Here is a 24,252-nt window from a genome sequence, read left to right on the forward strand (position 1 = left end):
ATGACATTCAGCACCTCATCGGCGGTGAACTGCATGATGGGGAAGTTAATGTTGTGCGAAGGAACATGCGCAAAGCAGTCCTGACGGGGTACAGGAGACGATTTACTGAACACGCTTTCGAAAAATTCAGCAAAGAGATTAGCGGCTTCTTCGTTAGAACTGCCAAGAGTTTCGTCATAGCTTACATTGCAAGGGATGCGGGTGGATGACTTCAGTTTCTTTACAAAGCCCCAGAAGCGTGTTGGATCTTGCTTGACGCTGGCCTGCACTCCGGATATGTAGTCGTCGTAGGTAGTCTGCAAAACAGACTTGTATGTTGCCTCGGCTTCACGTAGGGCGATTTTGTCGCCTTCAGACTTCGAGAGGAAGAAGTGTTGTCGTGCTTTCCTCAGTAAATTACGGAGACGACGCAGCTCGGAAGTCCACCACGGTTTGCTGGAAGGTGAGTTAATCGTACGTCGTTTGCGCGGGACCAAAGCGTCACAAATTTCGAGAAGCTTGTTGTAAAACGCTGCAGACAATTCGTCGACCGTACCGGTTTGCTCGAGAATACTCCAGTCAACATTTCCTAAAGCTATAGCCAGCTGATCGAAATCACACACGTTGAAGTCATACTCCACTCTGTCAGCATCGTCATCGAGTGTGGCTGGAATACTAACACTCACGTCGAGAAGTAAAATGAATGGCGCATGGTGGTTGTCAATGGGTAATAGTGGGGCGGGAGGTTGAACTAGATCCAGTAGCTCTGGCAGACTTACGAAAACAAGATCAAGGAGTCGATTGTTGATGTTCTCGAAATTGTTCACTTGTCGCAGGCCTGTAGCGAAAAGGGTTTCGATGAGAGATTTCTCTTGTTCCGATGAAGCATTCGAGGGAATGTAGCCGTTCAGCTCGTCGTCCATCTGCCATCGCAGATTTGGGAGGTTGAAGTCCCCCACGGAGAGAACAATATCATCTGCTGAAACACTGTTTACGAGGCCCTGTACTGCATTTGCGTGGGCAGAATATCGGTCGGCGGACGAGTTAGGAGGAATATAGATAGTAATAATGTAGAGTGAGCGATTGTCCAACTTCATCCGAACCGCAACCTGCGCTAATTGATCGCAATCCGACAGTGGGAACATTTCACAACGAAGATGATGCTTAACGGCAATCAGCACGCCACCACCACGTGCATGCTGGCTGTTTACTCTACTGCGGTCGCAACGGAAGAACGTGTAGTCGGGAGAAATTTCTGTACTATCTATGTCATCACGGAGCCAGGTTTCAGTGAAAACAAGCACGTCATAATCACTACTAGACAGTATCAAACGGAGTCGAGAAATCTTGGTGCGCATACCTCGTACGTTTTGGTAGTATACTGCTATGCTGGATCTCGGTGAAATGTCGCTCGATGGTGGTGTGCTTGGAGCGTGACGATCAATGCGTTGAGCTTGGCTGCTGGAATCAGTAGAAATTACTGGGAGGTAGTTGTTCTCGATGCTAGAATACTTGCCTGCGAGGACGGGTTGGGAGACCCCCTCTTCGATTTCGTACGCTGGACCGGGATGACTGCAGGACGCTGGCAGGAGTGGCTCGACTGCGACGAAGGAATTGGGGTCTCCCATAAGGCTTGCAGGCATGCATCCCGGGGACGACGATGGAAGCGTTGATTGAGATGAAAGTTGGGCTAATGATGGTTGGCTTGATGTCAGAGATCTGATGCTGTCGATTGTTGAGGTTACGATACACTTTGATGAGTTACTGCCATAACCAATGTGAGGTAGACTGCCAAAGGTGGTGCGAATTACTGACGGAGAAGTGTTTTTAACGTGATTGTACTTGCCTGCGAGAACGGGTTGGAAGACTCCCTCTCCACATTCGTACGCAGGACTGGGATGGCTGCTGGACGCTGGCAGGAGTGGCTCGACTGCGACGAAGGGATTGGGAGCTTCCATGAGGCTTGCAGGCGCGCATCCCGGGGATTGAAGTTGTGCTGAAGAAAATTTGCTCAATGATGATGAAACGTTGCAACCTTTCGAAGAAGTTCTGAGTTCGTTCGTTGATGAAGAAATATTTCGCCAATTCGAGGAAAATTCGATCCATTCAGAAGACGGATTGGAGGCAGTGTGCGTAGGGCTGTCAAAAGTGGTGCAAATTACTGGACGAGAAGCGTTTTTAGGATGGGAGTACTTGCCTGCTGGAGCGAGTTGGGAGACCTCTTCTCCACACTCATACGCAGGGCCGGGATGACTGCTGGACGCTGGCAGGAGTGGCTCGACTGCGACGAGGGGATTGAGGGCTCCCATAAGGCTTGCAGGCGTGCATCCCGGAGCTGAAGATGACGAGTGTTGACTTGATGAATCTAGCTCAGATCCATTACGGGGGTGGCAGGTGATGAAGCAGCTTGAGGAGTTAACAGTGAAGGCGTTGTCGTCAGCGGGAACCGAAATTTTGGGGCTCCGTAGTCTTCAAATTCTCGAAACAGTAGTCCCTCTGGCCATGTCTCAGGATCAAGCGCAATTTGTTGTAAGGAAGGATCCAAACCAATTTTAAACGAGACGAAGGAAAGAGATTCGATTGTTCTTCCCTTCGGTACAAGCTTGACGATGGGTGGATCTGCGTCAATATTGAGGTTTGCTTTAACCATGGCACTCACAGCTTCCACAGTGACGTCAGGGCGAATCTTTGAGAGGTACAACCAAAACCGTTGAATATCTTCTTTCTTGCAGATAGGGATCGATGGGACATTTTCTTGAGGTTTTTTACTGCCTACTTGACAGGTTTCAGATGCACGTGCCACAGGCACGGCCATGCGTGGGCGCTTTGAACCTCTTCGTTGGTTAATAATAGGCCATTGTACACTTGAAGCTGGAGTCGAACCGGGGTGGGGCTTTGAATTCAGTTGTTTTATTTCCGTGCGAAGCTCAGTTATTGCAGACGTCAGAGATGCAAGAGGTGAAGTCTCATCGGCTTGGCACGAAATGGCACGGAAGTGGGAATTCTCAAACAGGTCGGCACATTTGTCGCACATCCAGAAAAGATTCTTCTTGTGCGTCGTGAAATACGATAACATCGCTCTTGTAGCACCCGAGCATTCGTTAATGTGGAACGTAGCTCCACAATAACCACGGCAAACTACAAATTCAATGCCATTTATGGCCTTCGCGCATTTTCCACAATTTTTAACCATCTTGAAAACTCGTTGTTTTTAGATCGTCAATCGATTTAGATCGCCAATAAGCCGGTTTACTTTTTCCAGATGTAGATGGCGCGTATGTGTGGAAACGCTGCTCAAATGTACGGTTGTCACGAAAGTGGAATAAGAGTACAGCGGGTTGTAGCTATTGTTGAAATAATGAAACACTATAGGGGGAGATCCCCCAGTACCGGACACTTAAGCCACTAAATTCATAATTCGAAAAATATTGAGAGTGCTTCGAGAAGCCCAAGCAGGACAGTTCGGTTTTGCGTCGTCCGATTGATTTAGCTGACGGATTCGCGCGTTTTCGTTGCCGGAGAATTTTTTCCCCCTGTTTTGGAGCGTCTTGCTGGGTAGTGCTTCGAGAAGCCCAAGCAGGACAGTTCGGTTTTGCGTCGTCCGATTGATTTAGCTGACGGATTCGCGCGTTTTCGTTGCCGGAGAATTTTTTTTCCCCCTGTTTTGGAGCGTCTTGCTGGGTAGTGCTTTGTGAAGCCCAAGCAGGACAGTTCGGTTTTGCGTCGTCCGATTGATTTAGCTGACGGATTCGCGCGTTTTCGTTGCCGGAGAATTTTTTCCCCCTGTTTTGGAGCGTCTTGCTGGGTAGTGCTTCGAGAAGCCCAAGCAGGACAGTTCGGTTTTGCGTCGTCCGATTGATTTAGCTGACGGATTCGCGCGTTTTCGTTGCCGGAGAATTTTTTCCCCCTGTTTTGGAGCGTCTTGCTGGGTAGTGCTTCGAGAAGCCCAAGCAGGACAGTTCGGTTTTGCGTCGTCCGATTGATTTAGCTGACGGATTCGCGCGTTTTCGTTGCCGGAGAATTTTTTCCCCCTGTTTTGGAGCGTCTTGCTGGGTAGTGCTTCGAGAAGCCCAAGCAGGACAGTTCGGTTTTGCGTCGTCCGATTGATTTAGCTGACGGATTCGCGCGTTTTCGTTGCCGGAGAATTTTTTTCCCCCTGTTTTGGAGCGTCTTGCTGGGTAGTGCTTTGTGAAGCCCAAGCAGGACAGTTCGGTTTTGCGTCGTCCGATTGATTTAGCTGACGGATTCGCGCGTTTTCGTTGCCGGAGAATTTTTTTCCCCCTGTTTTGGAGCGTCTTGCTGGGTAGTGCTTTGTGAAGCCCAAGCAGGACAGTTCGGTTTTGCGTCGTCCGATTGATTTAGCTGACGGATTCGCGCGTTTTCGTTGCCGGAGAATTTTTTCCCCCTGTTTTGGAGCGTCTTGCTGGGTAGTGCTTCGAGAAGCCCAAGCAGGACGGTTCGGTTTTGCGTCGTCCGATAGAGTTTGTTGACGGTTTCGCGCGTGTTTTCGTCGCCGGAGATTTTTTTTTTTTTTTCCCTTTGTTTTGGAGCGTCTTGCTGGGTACGTATTTGGGAAGGCCCAAGCAAGACGGTTTATTTTCGGGACGCCAAGAAGTTTTGCTGTCAGTGTCAGTTTTGTGTTCAGTCGAGAATGGATGGCCAACTGGTGAGTTCGTTTCATGCTTATGATAACACATATTTTCTTGAAAGCGTAACTTTTATGTAATATTAAAACAAACTTTGTATGGTTTGTCACTATAGGTGTCGGCATTATGCTTTTTTCTTATACAATTTGAATATACATATATTTTTCTCTTTTTGACATTATTAAAAATTATCCTTTGAATTGTTCGACATTGTGAATGTTGACGTATTTTCTAAAACTTCTACCATATCGAGACAAAATGCACAGTAATACTCATATGTAATTTTCAAACAAACTATGTATGGTTCGTCACTACAAGTGTCGGCATTATTCCTGTTTCATATAAGTTAAAATATATACATGTAATTTTCAGTTTTCGTCATTAATAAAAACGTCTTTTGAATTGTTCGACATTATAGATGTTGACGTAATTTTTCCAAAAACTTCTCGAGACAAAAATACAAAACTAGCTTTAAATACAAGTCGTATATTTCCCCCTTGTCCATGGATCGCATCACCGACCAGAGGTGACTCCCAGATCTTTTCCTTCCTCACTAATAAACACCCTTCCCGTGGTGATTGTGGAGATGCAGAGGTATTCTCGGTCTCTAGAAGCAACAATCATTACACCCTAACATTCCTTCCCCATCCCAACTGACTGTAAGGACTTGGCCGGCGCCGTTATTGATCAATAATATTAGATCTGCTAAAATTGCACTTCGAGAGTAAGCGGAAACTCCCATCCCTTATTCATTTGGATCGTAGTGCAATTCTTACCAGTTCCGATCAATCACGGAGTAGCGACCATTGACATGTACAGTCAGTTTATGCTATGCTATGCTATGCTATGCAAAACACCCCTTTCTTTTTACCTTTATTTTTGTAATAAACAGGGTGTCTACTACCTGGAAAAACCTGGAAAACCTGGAATTATCAGGGAATTTTATTCAACCTGGAAAAAACCTGGAATTCTCAGGGAATTTCGATCACTATCAGGGAAATTATTTTGAGGCAGAGATTCATGATGTTCACGACAAAGGATTTTTGGGTCATAACCCAGAGCTACCATTATTTGCCAGAAAACTCTCATCATTCGAAAAAAAAATTCGGCTGCGCCGCTCTCAAAACACTATATGAGCTGTTTTGATCCTGAGTAAGGATCCTTTCGAGTATGAAATTGTATCAGCTTACCAACACATGATTGATGTTTTCAATGTCCCTATATTTCTTCAGTAAAGAACTGACGAACACATCTAGAGCTGGTAGCAGGGTTTTATAGATACTTACCATTTTTATGCAGATACTTGTCTATTTTTGAAAAGGTGATGTCTCTATTTAAACCAAAATAGTCTCTAAAGTCTATTTTTTCCCTTATCTTGCAGGTAATTGAGATACAAAATTTCTTTTCATATTTCTTGAGACAGCTTCAGGAATTATCCTTGTGATTTCTCCAGAGATTTTATCAGAAATTCCGCTACTCCTGCTTCAAGAAATCCTTGAGCATTTTAACGTTATTACCTCTAGTAATTTTCTCAGGGAGTACTTTGAACAAAGACTATCCGAGGACTTCATCCAGATATTTTTTCACTATCTTTTTAACCGAATTCTACAGTTGTTAATCTAAGAGATATCCAAAGTTTCCCACAGATTTCTTTTACAAGAAAAGCCGACAAGAATTTCAACGCCATTTCATCTACGGTTATTCCAAAGAATAGCTCCAAAAGTTCCTAGAGAGGTTATTCGAGTGAATCTATTAAGAACATTTCAAATAATTCCTTAAATTCGACCTGTGTTTTATTATTAAGTTTTTTTAGATTTTGTTATAGGAATTTCTCCAGCATTTCGTCCAAGGATTACTGGAGCGCTCATCCAAACATTTTTCAATGAATTTCTTAAGAATCCCCATGGGATATTGAGAAGTTCATTTAAGGTTCCACGCCAGTTAAGGTGAAGATGAATCGAAGCCAAAACTCAAAATTTCAAGAGCACAAATCTGGAGAACCAAACATCCGTTCAAACTGAAAACTTAATCGATTGGTCACCAGCAGCTAGGGATCAATCGATTAAATTTTCAGCCTGAGCTGATGTTTGGTTCCCCAGATTTGTGCTCTTGAAAATTCGAGTTTTGGCTTCGATTTATCTTCACCTTAACACTACAGCATATTTTTATGAATTCCTCCGATTATAGGAATCACAATTTTTAGGAATTTCGTCCTCTTTTTCCATGAGTTCCTTCACAATATTCTGCGAGATCTTATGTTTTTTCTTTTTTTTTCAATTATCTTAGCAATAATCTTGGAAATCTTCTAAGAGATTCTTCAAGAGTGGGTATTCCTCAATCAAAGGTGACCTAAGAAATTACATAAGTAACTGTAACAGGAGGTAACCTATAACTTACTTTAGGAATACGTCACGAATTTTTCTCAGCAATTTCTCAGCTTTATAGAAAATTTCCTCCTGGAAGAATGCTTAAAAACAGTTTTGAAAACTTCCTTGAGAAATTTCTTAGAATTAATGGAGGAATTTCTTAAACTGGTTGTTCGATTGTATATTGGATGTTTTGGGTTGAAATTGGCAGTTCAGTCTACTGAATTAATCAAAAACAACTATATGTTTTCGTTATCCAACGTTCCGGCCCTTATTGGACCTTTTCCAAGGATTCTGTAATGTTAATGGAATTTATGTAATTAATGGAATTTCTTAAGAAATCTTAGAAGCAATCTCTGGAGTGATTCCTGAAGGTATCCTCAGAAAAAATTGTAGTCAAGATCAAAAAAAAAAATCCTTGAGGACTTCTGAACAAGTCTCTGGTTGAATATTACAATATGTTTTAAACGGGAGTCTTGGAGGATGTTCTAGAAAAATTGAGTGGAGAATCATCAGATAAAATCCTAGAGGACTAAGGGCTTTTTCAAAAAATATCTGAAATAATATATGAAGGAATTTTTAATGGAAGCCCTGAGGTATTTTTTGTGATATTTTTTGGAGAAAATCCTGGTTTTGTTTCGAAATATCCAAAACAAAATTTTTAGAAGAATTCCTTACGAAAATTCTTGGAGAGTGAAAATCTCAAATAAAGATATCAGTCCATCTCTCTCATAATGTCGTAATACATCAATGAAAGTTTGTCCTTTACTTACATATACCATATTTGCTGATATGTCGTCATAATGTCACGACAAAAAAAAGTTTTAAAAAGATTCTCAGAGAAATGTCTGTCTGATCCAAACTATTTCATACTGGTTCCTGTCAGGATTCGTTTTTTGATTACTGTTTTGTGTCTTTTTGGTTACTTTTTAGTCTCTTTTTTTTCTGGAGAGAGGTTTTTTAATTTCCTATTTTCAAGAAACTCAGTTACCACCAGGCCTGCTTCATGCACAATTTTTAAATTTATTGAAAAATATTTGATTTTAGAAAGAACGTTTTTAGAAAAGTAATCTGGAATTTAAACAACTTCAAATTTAAAATTTTGTAACAATCATGATTAATTTAAGTTTTTCGAATGAAATGCAAAAGTTCATCAGTTATTAAATAAAATTGACACAGTTAAATGTTATGTGCTCAAATGCGATTACCCAGGGGCTTGATAATCCGTGTTGCTATTATCCGAAAAAATGGACCCGGGAGTCAAAAGTTTTATGAATTATTTAAATTACTTTAAATGGGTATATATCTACTTAAATATGTAGCAGATAATCACTAACAATTGATTCAATTTGAGATAATTTAAAGAATTTGGATTTTTTGCAGGTCAGAACTGTATGATTATTTGCTAATAAATCGGTTACCTTAGTATTTATTGCCACAAATCCAAATAAAGTTTTACTTTTGCGCCCATGAAGCTGTCTTAGTTATTTAAATGACCAATGGAAATAAATGGTAAATAATATGTACTAAACATACTTTCAAGAAGAAGCATACTGATGTACTTGATAGTTCCGTTCTGTTCACAGAGCTCTTATAAACAAAATAAAAGACATCATCATTGGAAAATACAATTCATTTGAATAAAACTTAAGCTTTGGTATTGTTAGCACCTTCATATTGTGATATTGGATATTGGAATAGCTTCAACATGCTTTAAATAATGTTTAAAAGCGTATAAATAGCTATTAAATAGAAAACACTTTAAAATTTGCCATTAGTTTGTTTTAAACATATAAAATTAGAGTACCATAATCCGGGGTAACATTGATCAGTTTCTGGGATATTTCATAAATTTTTCATTTGAAAATGCAAAAGTCGCTAGTTTTATATTTTTAAAACAAGTACTGGCAGAGAGGTTTTTTTGATTTAGCTGATATGTGGTAACATTGATCACCCATGTAAACAATGTTTGGTAACATTGAAAACGTCGTTGCTTACTTAAATCTTACCCTGAAGCCGAATATGAAGACCAAACTCTTACAAGTCATTTACTTTTTGAGTTAATTCAAAAATAAAAACAATTCGATCCGCGCAATGCGCCTAAAGGAAATTTTGCATTCTTAATAGTAGTTCGTTAATATTGATTAATTGAATGAACTTATGAAAAATTTGACAACGGAATCGTTTTCGGTGATGCCATTTTTAGTAACAATCGCATTTTCCTTGCTCATACCATTTGCAAAGCTCGTGTGAGACATAAATCTTCGGTAGTGTCATCCATAATGATAAAAACCAAAAAGTTGACAAATGAACGAAACGCAATTTCCGCAAAAACCTCAATTTACTTTAGCTTATGAATATAAGAAAGAGAGGCACCATTCATGCTTTGAAAATATTTCACCAATAAATGATGATTCCAACTTTTTATGAGAAGGATCATACCGATACAATGTTATGTATTTCTTGGACCTGGATTTTTTTTAGTGAAAACTGGAAAAACCTGGAAATATCAGGGAATTTCATTTCGGTAAACGAGTAGACACCCTGAATAAAAAAAACTTTGAATGGTTGGACACTACAAGTGTAGACTTCCGAAAGGTTCACTTTATTCAACAAACTTTGGATGGTTCGTCACTGTAAGTGTCGGCATAAGAATAGGAGTGTTAGGAATGTTTCATTTAGGTATTTGTTCAACAAACTTTGAATGGTTCGTCACCCCAAGTGTCGGCATAATCATGTTTATATCTCACAAATAATTATTTATCATGGTCTAATTGCTTATCAAAGTGAATCCTGTGACCCAACGATCCTCCCCATTAACAAACATCCCTCCCAGTAACCTTTGTGGAGATGCAGAGGCAAACACGGTCTCCAAATAGCAAAGGTTACACACTAACATTCCTTCCCTCAATCCCACCTGACTGCAAGGACGTGGCCGGCGCCGTTATTGACCCTGTATAAATAGAGGCACTGAATTATGCACACTGAAGAAGATTATGGCCAATCCCAGTCAAACTTCTAGTTGATTCTTTGTGCATTTTCACTGACTTCGGTCAATCACGGAATAGCAACCATTGATATGTGTAGTCAGTCTAAGCTAAGCTAAGCTAAATTCATAATTCGAAAAATATTGATTTGATGGGCTCGTGTTACCCATTTATGATAAATATTATCATTTTTAAAGTGTACAAAAATAAATTTGAAAATATAAATATGAACTTTGACATTGAGTTTTGATGATGTATTTTAGTACCAAATTGATCGATCTTGAAAGGTGGCACCCAATACCGGACACGATCTGGAAATGCCTCGAATTCTGTAAATTTGAACATCATTGAATGTGTACACTATAGAAATAGTTTATAATTACCAATTCAATGCAATTGCAACATTTACAAAAATAATTTGAATTTTTCTTAGTTTGCAAGATGCCTATCAAAAACCTCTTTCATATATGATGAAAAATAGCACATTTTACGATGTTGTTATGAATTGTTCATTCTTCTTAATTTTATTGCATGTTTGATACCATGGTCGACGGAACCCATGAAAAATGAAAGCATTTTGAGACACTGATGCAATAATTACAAAGATATCATATAACAAATCAAGCTGTCCGAAACTGAGGGACAGGAGGTGCTTAACCAAAATTGTAATTTGTCCATATTTACTTCAATAGGGTCCTAAAGCCATGTCCCAATTTTAGTGCCAAACGCTTAAGTTTAGGCCAATAACACATGTTTACTCAATTTTCTAATGTTTTCCGTTGGTTTGAACCCAAAAAACATTTCTTTTAGATTTTGTCACACCCCTTGGCTTAAACTCAAATTTTGGGTGTATTTTGTTTTCCGTGTCCCTTCCGAAATGTCAGATAGGAACAACCCCAGTGTTAAAACTAAAACCCCTGTGGTGTTTTTGTCGACTAAGCGAACGTCAAACATGATCTTAAGTGTCAAGGTTCATTTATGGACCCAATTTTTAAATTAAAGTTCAAACATGATATAGCCGTTATTTGAGCGGGAAAAAATGCTAAAGTAGTTGCAGTAAGATGCTCTTTCGTGTTATTGAATAAAAACAAGGTTTCATTAAAAATTTTAGGACCCAATTATGGTACAAAATACATTCATACTATCAAATTAGGATTGTGTTCGATCATGCTTGCGGGATCCAAAGTTTTTTTTCATTTTCAAAATAATTACTAAATAGGCTCAAAATTAAGAAGATACGTAAATTTTTTAAAGATTTTCAAACTTTTCTACTTTTTTAAAAAGGAATGCATATTTCAAGGATGTGTTATTCTACGCAAACATTAGTCTACACAAAAGCTTTCTTTTCTACTAATACACCATCTTGATTGGACCATGATTTCTCAATGTTTCGACTTTGTCCGGTATTGGGTGCTGTCCGGCACTGGGGGATCTCCCCCTACGGTAGATTTTTCGCAATATTCACGCTGACCACTCGAAAACCTCGATAACACAGCGGTACACAAAACGATAATCACAAGAGAAACACAAAAAGTGACTAAAAAAGATCGATTTTACCCGATTAAAAACGCAAGTAATTGCCGGTATGAAACGTTAACAGATCAGTGCGAATTAAGGGTATACGTACGTATAAATGTTTGATAAAATCTTGTTTTTATTCAACAACACGAAAGAGCATGTTACTTCAACTACTTTAGCATTTTTTTCCGCTCAAATAACGGCTATATCATGTTTAAACATTAATTTTAAAATTGGGTCCATAAATGAACCTCGACACTTGAGATCATGTTTGACGTTCGCTTAGTCGACAAAAACACCACAAGGGTTTTAGTTTTAACACTGGGGTTGTTCCTATTTGACATTTCGGAATGGACACGGAAAACAAAATTCACACAAAATTTGAGTTTAAGTCAAGGGGTGTGACAAAATCTAAAAAAAAAAACATAAAAAAATGTTTTTCGGACTTAAACCAACGGAAAACATTGGAAAATTGAGTAAACATGTGTTTTTGGCCTAAACTTAAGCGTTTGGCACTAAAATCGGGACAGGGCTTTAGGACCCTATTGTGTCAATTTTCAATATTCGTATAAAAAGCCTCAAATGCACTTGATTCCAATGAAAATAGCTTTGACATGAAGTGTCATACTAATACTCTTTACTTTTGCATTTGTTTTGCTAAACTGGTTAACAGAAACTTCGTTATTTCGTTTAATATGTTGTGGGTCTCGCACTATCAAAGTTACCCGCATTATCAAAGTTACCCCGTTTTACGGTACTTATTGCATATTTTGTTAAAGCCTTTCAAAACCTATTTTGTATGTTTCTTTATTATGTCCTATTTTTCTTTGGAATTGTTACTAATAATAAGCCCTAATCTAATATGCACCTTTGAGAATTTTACCGAGTGATTCACGCATTTTGGCGCCCCCTTTAGGCTGGAGCCCTTGGCGGGTGCCAACCTGGCCAACCGCACGCTACGGCACTGTTTATAGATTAGATTAGCTTAACTTAGACTGACTACATATATCAATGGTTGCTATTCCGCGATTGACCGAAGTCAGTAAAGATGCACAAAGAATCAACTAGAAGCTCGGCTCTGCATCTCCACAAAGGTAACTGGGAGGGATGTTTATTAATGGGAAGGATCGTTGGGTCACAGGATTCACTATGATAAGCGATTAGACCATGATATACAATTTTTGTCGAGATATAAACATGCTTTTAAATATAATATTTCAATTGATATGAAAAATAATAAAGTAGAAAAAAAAAATTTTGACACTTGCAGTGACGAATCTCTCAAAGCTTATTGAACAAATAGCTTAACGCAACATTACTACACCTGTGTAGGGAATATTAAGACAGCCTACTACAACCTGACAGGACGAAAACATGTGCTACCATATTCCACCGATATGAAAAGAAATAAAAACTCGACTGCCTGGACCATCACAGAACTCGCTTATGCCGACACTTACAGTTCAAAGTTTCTTTTTGAATAAATCATTGTTTTAATTACAAGAAACTAGTTATGAAAGAAAAAAATCTGTCAAAAGTAAATAATTTATGAATAAGAATTTATGCCGACACTCACAGTGACGAACCATTGATAGTTTGGTGAAAAATCATATTTATGTCCCACCATTGTATCGATTTAACGTAGCCATACATATTTTACAGTTTTGAAATAAAAGCATGAAACGTGCTCACCAGCTTTAGTTACTGCATACGGACTAACTGAGAAACGCGATTCTTTTTTCGCACTCGTACCACGCGGACCGAACACGACTGGTCTTGATTCCATCACTCACCCCACAGGAGCATGCAATGGAATCAAAAGACCACACACAACTCCGAAGCCAAAACTCAAACCCTCAAGAGCACAAATCAGAGAACCACACAGCGGTTCAAGCTGAAAACCTAATCGATTGGTTTCTACCAACGAGTTACCAATCGACCAAGCCCTCAGTCCGATCCACTGTCCGGCTGTCCAGATCTACGCTTCTGAAAATTTGAAGTTTGGCTTCGATGCTTCTTCAATTGCTGCTTGGGCTTTCACAAAGCACTGCCCAGCAGACCTCGTGCAATAAACCGTTGCATTTCCGCTTAGGCACTTTTTCTAAAACTACACCAGCCTAATCTAATATTTTGCGGAGACAATGAAAACGTGACAGATCAATTTTAAACACAACCGTTCGCACGCGCTGTCTACTGCGATCTTTTTCAAATAGAACAGCATTTATTTACATAAAGTAGGTCTAGATAAGTGTAGGTTGCTTGGATCACATTACTTATCAAAGTAATCCTGAACATGTAACTTATTATCCCTTCCCTTCACGAAAATCTCTTCTTTTGACAATCATGGAGATGCAAAGGTGATCTCGGTACCGTCAAACGGGGTAACTTGCAACAATTTTCAACTTTAAAGCTATATATAGATGAAAAATTTGAGTTCACAGATAAGACAAAAACCATCAGGTACCCTAATCGCCACCTAAAGAATACCATGCGGTATTAATTTTGTCAGTATTTGGTTTTCTGTGATCAGGAAAGACGAAAAATATACATTTTCAATGCTACCCCTGATGTGGGGTAACATGCAACGTACAATGGTACCTAAAGTAAACTATTAAAAACTTAACCTATATCGTGTTCTAATGATTATTTAATAATTGTCTTCAGTAAAAGCATGCTGATAATCAGAAACAGGTTACTCTACCCTTAAAAAAACTAACTATTATTGATTAAATTATGAGTAATATATCAATTCCCTTGAAAACTCCATTGGCATTGCAAAGGGTGTACACACGGGGAAATTTTAGGGTATCATAAGTCTTAAAGTTATTGGGAAGCCATTGAAACGTTTTAATGCAACTTTTCTACAAATACAATTGGATTTTAGGTTATACTTCACATAACTTATTTTTAAACAAATTTAAATCAAAGCGACGTACTACAGAGCGTCTTAAAATGCTATCGGTTGATGTTTTGACATAACTTTCATCATATTTCATGCAGAACGTTCCCAGTGGCAAGTTAATTTTTATACAGGTCTTTAAAATTATTCTTTATTTTCATGAAGAAAATAAAACTAAATCTAATAATAATGTGATTTATGTAAATTTACTAATATTTAGTATTAAATGTGTATTGAATTGAATGAACTGCAAAAATTTTAATGCTATTCAACAAATGTACGTTCAATTGGGTCCTAAAATTTTTAATGAAATCTTGTTTTTTTTTAATAACACGAAAAAGCATGTTACTGTAACTACTTTAGCAATTTTTCCCGCTCAAATAATGGCTATATCATGTTTAAACTTTAATTTAAAAATTTGGTCCATAAATGAACCTTGACACTTTTGATCATGTTTGACGTTCGCTTAGTCGACAAAAACACCACAGGGGTTTAGTTCGACCACTGGGGTTGTTCCTATCTGACATTTCGTAAGGGACACGGAAATCAAAATACACCCAATATTTGAGTTTAAGCCAAAGGATGTGACAAAATCTAAAAAAATGTTTTTTGAGCTTAAACCAACGGAAAACATTAGAAAATTGAGTAAACATGTGTTTTTGGCCTGAACTTAAGCGTTTGGCACTAAAATTGGGACAGGGCTTTAGGACCCTATTTTGCCTTTTCATGTGTTTTCGATAACAAAAAGCGAAAAAATATCAAACAATTGAGATCAAAATTGCTGTTGCAAGTTACCCCACAAGGGTAATCAAAAACGTTTTTGAATTTTTATAGTGTTTAACCATCAAAATATCAAAACTTTTATATTGTCGATTTGTACACTACTAAGTACAGTAACTGATAGTAAATACCTCCAATTACATATTTCTACCGTTTGTGTTGTACGAGGAACGTTTTTCAGCACTAATTTCATACAATCCAACGTGTAATATGATTTTCACCTCCAGCAAACCAACCAAAAAAGAAACAATACCCAAATCCTCGCCAAAATCTTCTGTTGTATATCTAAGGTCAATAAATGGCGGAATAAATTATAATAATTTAACTCAAGGCAGACCGAAACGACAATTCGGTAACATGTCGAAGTGTTGCAAGTTTCACCCCTGTTAGAAAGTTACCCCGTTTGACGGTATCTAGTAACAATGAATGTCACACCAACTTTTCTTCCCTTCCCCGATGACCGTAAGGACATGGTCGGCGCCGTTATTAACTTTTTAAACGTTGGCTTCTCGAATTGTACACATTGAGAATGGTTCACTAATCCCAAGCCCCACTCTGTGCAATTCCGATTGATCTGATTAATCACGGAGTAGCAACTACGAATTGTACGGCCATCTATGCTTATGGTTTAGTTATATTCCCACATCAACTTCCCGAAGGGACTTTCCCTGAATAAAACATGCCGCTATGAATACACAACCCACCGTGAATCTGGTTGGAAGTGCGGGCGGCGTTGATAATTCATTTCCTCTGACTGCTGTTAAGCATTTTTCGGCTTTAGGAACAGAAAGGAGAATTTGAAGTGACGCATCGCGGACATTGGGACGGCTTGGGTGTTAAACACTGATATCCCAGATGAGACAATTGACGATAATTGGGTGAAATCTGTCGTTGTTCAGACGCTGCATGCTGGACACAATATTTACCTACTTGAAGAGAATATAGTGTGATGCATCATAGGCGTTGGAAATCTGAGCCCTCATAAAGTAGTGCGTTTCGTTGTTCACTATGCTGGATATATTACATTCGAACAATTGAATGGGGTGCAAATTATACTGCTGGTGGAATCATGGCCCAGATTGCATTCATAATTTTGGTATTTTGTACGTCATGGTGGTGTAATAGATACTGTATTTTACAAATAGTTCTTTGATTCCTGCGATAAGGAGTTCCCAAACATTTTAAGATCGTGCCCTAAGACTTTCCTGGGAACGGCGGCACGAAGTACCAGTATAACAAGGTTGATTATTTTTATTGGGTATAAAAGGTTGGGCATAACAAGGTTGATTATAAATTATTGTATATTTAATTTTTATTGGGTAGTATGGACATAAAAATATGCAGGATTTGTTTCGTGCTTTTTCTTTCAAAGTTATTAGCCACTAGAAGTATCGACAGACACTAAATGGCTTCGAGACCAGTATCTATGGTATTGCCAATAGTGTTTTAAGTTTGCAGTGTTCGTGTTGGTTCAATTCAAAGCAATTATACTTAGATGACCTTGTTTCTAAAAACAAGACTTTGAGAGCAATCATGTTTTGTACCGGATTAATAAGGGCTAAAAATATCTCCAACTGAAGGTTGAAACTGAACTTGAAATATGTGTATGCATAGACGCATACTTTTGTTATTTTTCTGAAAAAAATGTGACTTTGAAGTCACTTTTAAGTTACCATTTCAATCATTTTACGAAAAGCGATTGAAACATCTGGAGTAAAACGTTTATGAATTGGTGTAGATCGGTAAATGTCAAAACTCACGATTTTGCTCTCTATTTTACAAATATAGTTTCTTTAGAATATTAAACCATATTGACACATATATTTCGCTGTTCGGTAATGCAATCCGCATGGTTTTTAGAATCGTTAATCGATTTCATAATTAGGTGCTTGATACACGCGAAAGAGTTGTTGTGTTAATGATAACCCTTTATATGTATTATAAAAGATGTTATGCAAATATCTAACCCCCCAAACGGTTCATTTTGATTTCCACGATGCTTACCACTTAATAGTTTGTTTACATCCGATAGCATTATTCTCTAACAAAACCTGATTGAACCGGCTACTGCAGAGCCTGTTCACTGGCACTGCCTTCGTCTGCCGATGAATGTATACCTATTGCTATTTTTTTCAATGAAACTAAACATCTTCCAGCTGTGTCTTGAAGCTTCGTTTTAGTGATCAATCTTTCTTTTATTTTCCTGTTCCTGTCTCGCCTTTGGTTGACCGTGAAAATTTTTCGATGAGAAATGTATCGCGTGACTTTATTGCTCACGATTCGCTATCGTTTGGGTATTGTAGCAAGTCATAGATTTAATTTGCACCGTTATCAGTAGATGAATGCTGAGTAATTATTTACTTCAAAATATCGGCCTAATAGCATGTTTCTATTTTTGCTTTAAATTACAGGTGAACAAATTGAACGATTCGCATGCTCAACTGATTGTGCATTGGCTGGGCGAAGGGACAAGCGTAATGATTTGCCTGGCTCGTGAGCCTCCAGCTGACAACGATGCCAAAGCGCCGCCCCCTCAACCATCGAGAATATTTGTGTCTAAAGACTACGGAGACACTTTTGACGATCAAACAGAGATGTTTGCGCTGAACATTAACGGTACTGTGGTAAACTCAACTGTGGAGCAGTTTTTCACCCATCCAAAGTTTAATACGGTGAGACATTATTTTAAATACCTAGTATGTACCTATATTGCGATTCAAAATATTAATCATGATTTGTTTTTACAGATTGTCTTCAGTGATCCAAGAAATAAAGCAATATTTACCTCCGAAGATTATGGTAAATCGGTAACGGTTCGAATGCTGAATTTTACACCTTCCGATGTGACTTTTTACGAGGCGGATACTAAAATGATGCTCATTCTTGACAAGAAAGATCCAGAACGCAAGGTAAGTGTTTAACGATGCAGAATGTTTTGTTGAGTATGTCTCACAATATAATAATTTGCTCTGCTACGCAATGTACCTACTACGAAAAGTTTTGATTTCATTTCACAATTAGTTAATCATACCACATTCTTTGTGGGTAATTATCTATTGAAACCACATCATATGCGTAATTAAAAAAAAATGCTATCAACATATTACTCATTGCATTAATCGGAATGCTATAACGAATGAATCATGATCGTATCACATCAATCGTTGTGTCGACCGGGAATCATATGCAAAATGATGAGCTACACAAAAATATAGTTGCGCTGATCGCTTCCAAGTTTGCAACAGTACATTCTCGTGGATTTTGTTTATGTTTCACTATCAGCAAATCGTGACTCATAAAACGTTCAACTGGAATGGCCCGAATCTGAAATGTGATTATTATTTTTTGCTTCACCAATCCAGTATCGAAATACACATACACTGTATGTTGGTTTAATTCCTGGAATTATGTGTGTATACAAATCGGAATGATATGCCGATGCTGCAGTTTCGGGTAGAGAAAATATTCTTCAAGGGAGGTCCTACCGTGCCACAGAAATGTGATTCATTCTTTAACTTGATTCTTGTTGTCATTACATCCCCTCTGAGACAAAGACTGCTTCTTGGCTAAGGGTTCTAAAAGTATCTTCACAGCTATTGACTAAGAGCTTTCTTCGCCAAAGTTGGCATTTTGAATTCGTATCATTTGAAGTCAACGAAAACCCAGATATTTTCAGCATGTCATTGTGTCATAGTCCCGGCAATAATCACAAAGCTAAGGGAGGTCTTACGCTGTGGAACGTAGGAAGCGATAAAATCGGGTTATATTAAGATCTTGCACGGAGGCATTCCTTATTTAGGAGGTAACATCCGCAGCTTTAAAGCTAATCAATCTTCTTCTTCTTCTTGGTATTACGCCTGCTTCTCAGCTTAGTGTTCTTATGAGCACTTCCACAGTTCTTAACTGAGAGCTTTCTTTGCCAAAGTTGCCATTTTTGCATTTGTATATCGTGTGGCAGGTACGATTATACTCTATGCCCAGGGAAGTCAAGGAAGTTTCCATCACGAAATGATCCTGGACCGAGCAGGATTCGAACCCAGACACCTTCAGCATGGCTTTGCTTTGTAGCCGCGGATTCTAACCACTCGGCTAAGGAAGGCCGGAATCCATGCTGGGTTCGATTACCGGTATAGCTCAGGATATTTTTGATTTTTCCTTCAGTTTTCTGAATATACAAATACTTGTTTATTAACTTTGCGTTTTTTTTCGGTTCACTCGGTTCACTTATCCGCCCATGATCTATTTTAGTGTTACCGGTAATTTTAGTATGGCTGAAATAGTTAGAAAGATTAATCATGACTTGAATTGCATCCTCCAATGATTGTTAAATAATGTGTTGGCTGTAAATCCGTCAAACACAAAAGCTATGATTATATCAAAACTAAGAAACTTTCCCGTAGAACCAGAGCTTTATTTCGATGGTCAAAGAGTAGAATTTTACGACAAACTAGATAATCTATGGATTATCTTTACATGCAATTTATCATGGGATGCTTTTATCAATTCCCAATGTGGAAACATATACGGTTCACTCAAAAGGTTAAATACTGTGAGCGGGCATTTTGAAATCTCAAACAAAAATCAAACATTTTAAGTCGTTAATACTTCCGCATTTCATGTACGGCGAATTTGTTTATAGCAATGCATCTGGTGTTTCACTCAATAAACTAAGAGTTGCATTAAATTCGTGTATTAGATATGTATATAATTTATCGAGATATTCCAGTGTTTTACAAATTCAAAGTTCTTTAATCGGATGTAATTTTGCCAACTTCCATGCATTTAGAAGTTGTATACAAATGTACAGACTAATCAAGTCTAAGGAGCCACCATATTTATTTGATAAATTGCAATTCCTTAGGAATACCAGAACAAATAGTTTATTAATTCCTCAGCATTCAACATCATACTATGGTAATTCAATGTTGTTGAGGGGCATTTCACTTTGGAATAGATTCTCACCAAACCTAAAATTAACCAATAGTTTAAATAGCATTAAAGAGAGTCTGCTTCAAGAACTTGAACGCATGCAATAGATGAATTAGTAATTTGATAATCAAATTCATAAACTTTGAGTTAGAGTAAATAAATAAATTGTTTGTAAAACTATAACCCGCCACATTGTAACATTAAAAAAAGGATATCCTTACTCGTCTTGGATTTGAGTCAATTGCCGTTTAATTTTGAACATAATTAGGCTGCTCTGTTGGATACTAGAGTGCCACTTAGCTGGAAACGGCTACGGCCCTCTAGTAAGAATCGATAATTTATCAAAACTGCCCGGTAACTGACCAGCCTGGAAAGCATCATGCAAAACTTGGCCGAGGGAGGCGAAATAGGTTCCTGTTCCGAAACCTTTTCGAAAAGCATGTTGTCTTGGATCCAACAGGTTTGTTTTAAAGGAAGTCGGGGTAACTGTTCGATTCACTATACATTCAGTAACTTTACAAACGCAGTTCGTGAGTGAAATCGACTTGTAGTCCTTCGGTTTAGTCGATGATGATCCAATTTTTGGTATAGGAATGATCAGGCTGTACCTCCATTGTTGTGGGAAATGGTCTAGGGTAAAACAAAAGACAATTTACACCGTCTTCAGCCATAAGCTGCACAGACTGAACATAACTAACATTAAACAACGGACACACGAAACGACCAATGGACCAGTGAAGAATTTTTCGTTTGACGAAAAGTTTTTTTTTCCGACTGGGGCGGGAATCGAACTCACACTCCATAGCACAATACGCCTAAACGACTGACGCCGCTAACCGCACGATTACGAAGCCCACAATTCCAGTCTTAATTAGGCCCACAAGGTCCAGTCTTAATTTGCTCTGTATGTTAGGTGTTTCAGTAAGGGATTCCCCTTTTCGTCCGGACCAGCGGATTTACCTTTGCCGCTGGCTAGGGCAAAAGAGAGGTCCATCATGGTGAATGGTTGGTTTATTGATAGGGCGAAAGCATCTTGAGGAATGAGGACAGTTTCCAGCGACGTTGTAGATACATTTTTTCGCCTGATCATAGTTGCTTATGGCCGAAAGACTGGCAAAATATTCAGCGAGTTTATTGGCTACCACTGTAGGGTCACTGGAGGTTCCGTTTCCGTCACGAATACCAATTCCCTTCGATCTTCTTTTTCCGCTAAGAGAGTTTATCTTGAACCACAGTTCAGTAGTGGACTGGTCGTTGTTGATTCCGTCGAAAAATTCTTCTCTTATTCTGCGTTTCGCATCTCTGATGATCTGCCTACATTCGTTCGTCTTTTTACGGTATTCTGACACCATTGTTTCTTTGCTTGGATGGTCCAGCCTTTTCGCGGCTCTCAATGCTTTTCTTTTAGCTTTGACTGATGCTCGAGCCTCTGGAGACCTCCAGTGAAGTGCTTTACGACCGGGCGTGGAACTTGTCCTAAGTATTGCGCCTTTACCAGCATCAAAGATTGAGGTGGTGAGCTCGCTGAGATTGTAAGGATTATTTGCATCAAGGCTTGCTTCATTTCAAAAGCGGCCCAACCTGGCTGCTCGCACCGCTAACGCGGACGACGAGAGGTCTCGGGTGGCTTGTCGTTGATTTCGATAAGTATAGGGCTGTGGTCACTTACCATAGGGTCCTCGAGGCAGGACCATTGCAATCGATTGGTAATTTCTCTACTGGCGAATGAAACATCGATCGCCGTTTGCGTCAGTTCTCGCGTAAAAGTAGGAGTTTCATCGTTTAGTACGACTAAATTATTGTCTTCAGCCACTCCAGCACAGATGATTCCTCTGGAATCGGGAACGCACGAGCCCCAAAGGGCATGATGGCTATTAAAGTCCTCAAGGATTAGTCGTGGTTCGTCAATTTGGTGAAGCAGTTTCTGTAGTTCTGATTCTAATTCCGGTATTTCACGGCATTGAAGGATGCTCACAACTGATATCCGACAAAGGCTCTTCAATGCGTGCGGCTGTTGCTTGAAGATTTGTATACAGCTTGATTGGTGAAAAATGTACCGATCTGTTGATACCGTGCGCTACCGATTGATACACATTTTTTCCATGCTTAAAAATCAATGTGAATTGCCCTTGCAGACATTGGTTCAAATCTCAATATTAACTTTGTGCGTTTCTTGGATTGCTAGTTTTTTTCTTGACAAGTATCTCTAAGTCCGCCAGATTGTTGAGGAGACGGCAATGAAAAGGCCGGGGAACGAGGTTAGAGCCTCTGCGTCCCGGGAATGAAAGATTCCATTGTGTGCCGAGGGTTGTCCAATAGTTCCGGTGGTAGTATGGCTTCCGCACCAGAGGTGTCCCGACTACTCAGGGCGTCTGACATTCGTTTCACACAGTTTCCGTTCTTGGTCCCTGTTGGGGGTTGATTGTCGTACATCTTCGATAGGTATTCATGAAGTGTGGGTTGTTTGCTTGTCTGTTGGTATCTAATGCACATATTCTCGTTGTCAACATTGTTTACTACATCTTTTGGTGTGAAGGTGGCCATTGCGTTGTTTGAAAGAAAAATGCACTGCACTGTGCTGTTAATGTGCAAGGTAGTAACGGTTTAATTTTGCATCGAAGGATCACCGTCTGACGAGTTGTCAAAGTTGCCCGGCGGGATGTGACGGTGGTCTGATTTTCGATCTGCTCCTTGAATTGTTTCCTCTAGAATTACGGCGAGGGTTTTGACTTCGGCTGCAATTTTTACGGGGTTTGCCTTGTTTATGCTGTTGGTAGTCTTTACTGTTCGACTTGGTTGAGCTACTAGATTCTGCGGTTCGCGGGTCCATTGTTTCGGTGGCTTTTTCGGTTTTCTGGAGCAGTGAGTTGTAGTTCTGGGTAACTTCATTGCGCTGCGAGTTTGTCGTCCGGTGAAGGTTTTTATACATGTTGAGGTTATGTTGCAGTCGATCCGCCATGATCTGCTGCTCTTGTAGTTTTCTGTTCCATTCTTCCTTCTGCTGTTCCATTTCTGCATCCCTTTTGTTTAAACCTACCTCCTTTTCTGCCAATCGCTTCGAGATTTCCTGGTTGCAGCCGTTACTGGAGTTCCCAGTTTGATCAGCTCGTGCAGAGTTTTGTCTTTGCTGGTAGTGCTTTTTAGCCGCATCATACGTCCTAGATCCACTCGAATCCTTACTATTTGGTTTTCGGCCACATAAACTGGTCATTTTTTACTTACTCGATGCAGAGTGATCGGAAGACTTGCATTTTGGGCAAAGGGGTGTGAGCCGACAGGCTATTCCTTGGACCAGTTCGTGCTCACCAGCGCAAGTGCCACAGATTTCTTTCTGTTACAACGCCGCTTGGTATGTCCGAATTCCAAGCATTAAATGATTATTCTTTCAAAGATTTAAGTTTTGCTACTTGTTCAGGTTTCCTAACTTTCTGAGCATAGCGAGTTCCACGGTTTTCGGGGAAAGCACCCTCAATCAGTCCGCAGCACTCCTTTACGGATAGACTAACTATGGTCGGACTTGTTGGCAAAGTAGCTGGATCAACAGGTTGCAGTCAGAGAATTGTCAGTGGATCATGGACGTTATGCGGGTCCATCCATTCGGGAACTGTACGTCCCATGAATGAGAAAGTCCCATCTCGGTTTCATGACCGAGAGGGCAGGGTGAGATTACCAAGCAAAATCCAGCGGTAATTCTCTTAGCAACAGCAGTGAGCAAAACGAACCGCGTTGGACTGAAAAATCGAAAATGTTTCGACGCGAACGCGAAAAACTGATATGCTGGTTATTTTACGGCGATTGTAACCAGTCAGTATACCGTACGAGAGTGAGGCAAAACAGTTACGACTGTACGAAACAAATGCTTCCGAGAAACTGATTTATCATAATTGATTAAAATTAGATGAAATTTAGAAATAAACTTTCGGTAGAAAACTGCTGTTTTAATTTTGGCAAATGATCTGTTTTCAAGGCTTCAAGTTAGTAGTTAAAATGAACGAGTTCTGTTTAACTTTTAGAAATCAGGTTAAAATATGATATGTATCCATATTGTTGAATTAGTACACATTTATTTACGTCGTCCAACGTATTTCGTAAAAAATCGTTGTTTAAAAATAAACATTTTTAGTACCTCGTTTTGTATCATAAAAATG

The 24,252-nt window shown here is 39.2% G+C and overlaps 1 protein-coding gene across 1 annotated transcript in view; it reads left to right on the top strand.

Moving 5' to 3' along the window:
• LOC5579851 (sortilin-related receptor) overlaps positions 1-24,252 on the top strand; it is a 78,746-nt gene that overhangs the window by 43,778 nt on the left and 10,716 nt on the right. The window contains exons 2-3 of the mRNA XM_021850468.1: positions 17,587-17,847; positions 17,923-18,084. Of these exons, the coding sequence (XP_021706160.1) occupies positions 17,587-17,847; positions 17,923-18,084 (423 nt within the window). The remainder of the gene's footprint in view (positions 1-17,586; positions 17,848-17,922; positions 18,085-24,252) is intronic.

The sequence above is a fragment of the Aedes aegypti genome, chromosome 3 (genome assembly GCF_002204515.2).
Source record: "Aedes aegypti strain LVP_AGWG chromosome 3, AaegL5.0 Primary Assembly, whole genome shotgun sequence".
Lineage (NCBI taxonomy): Eukaryota > Metazoa > Arthropoda > Insecta > Diptera > Culicidae > Aedes > Aedes aegypti.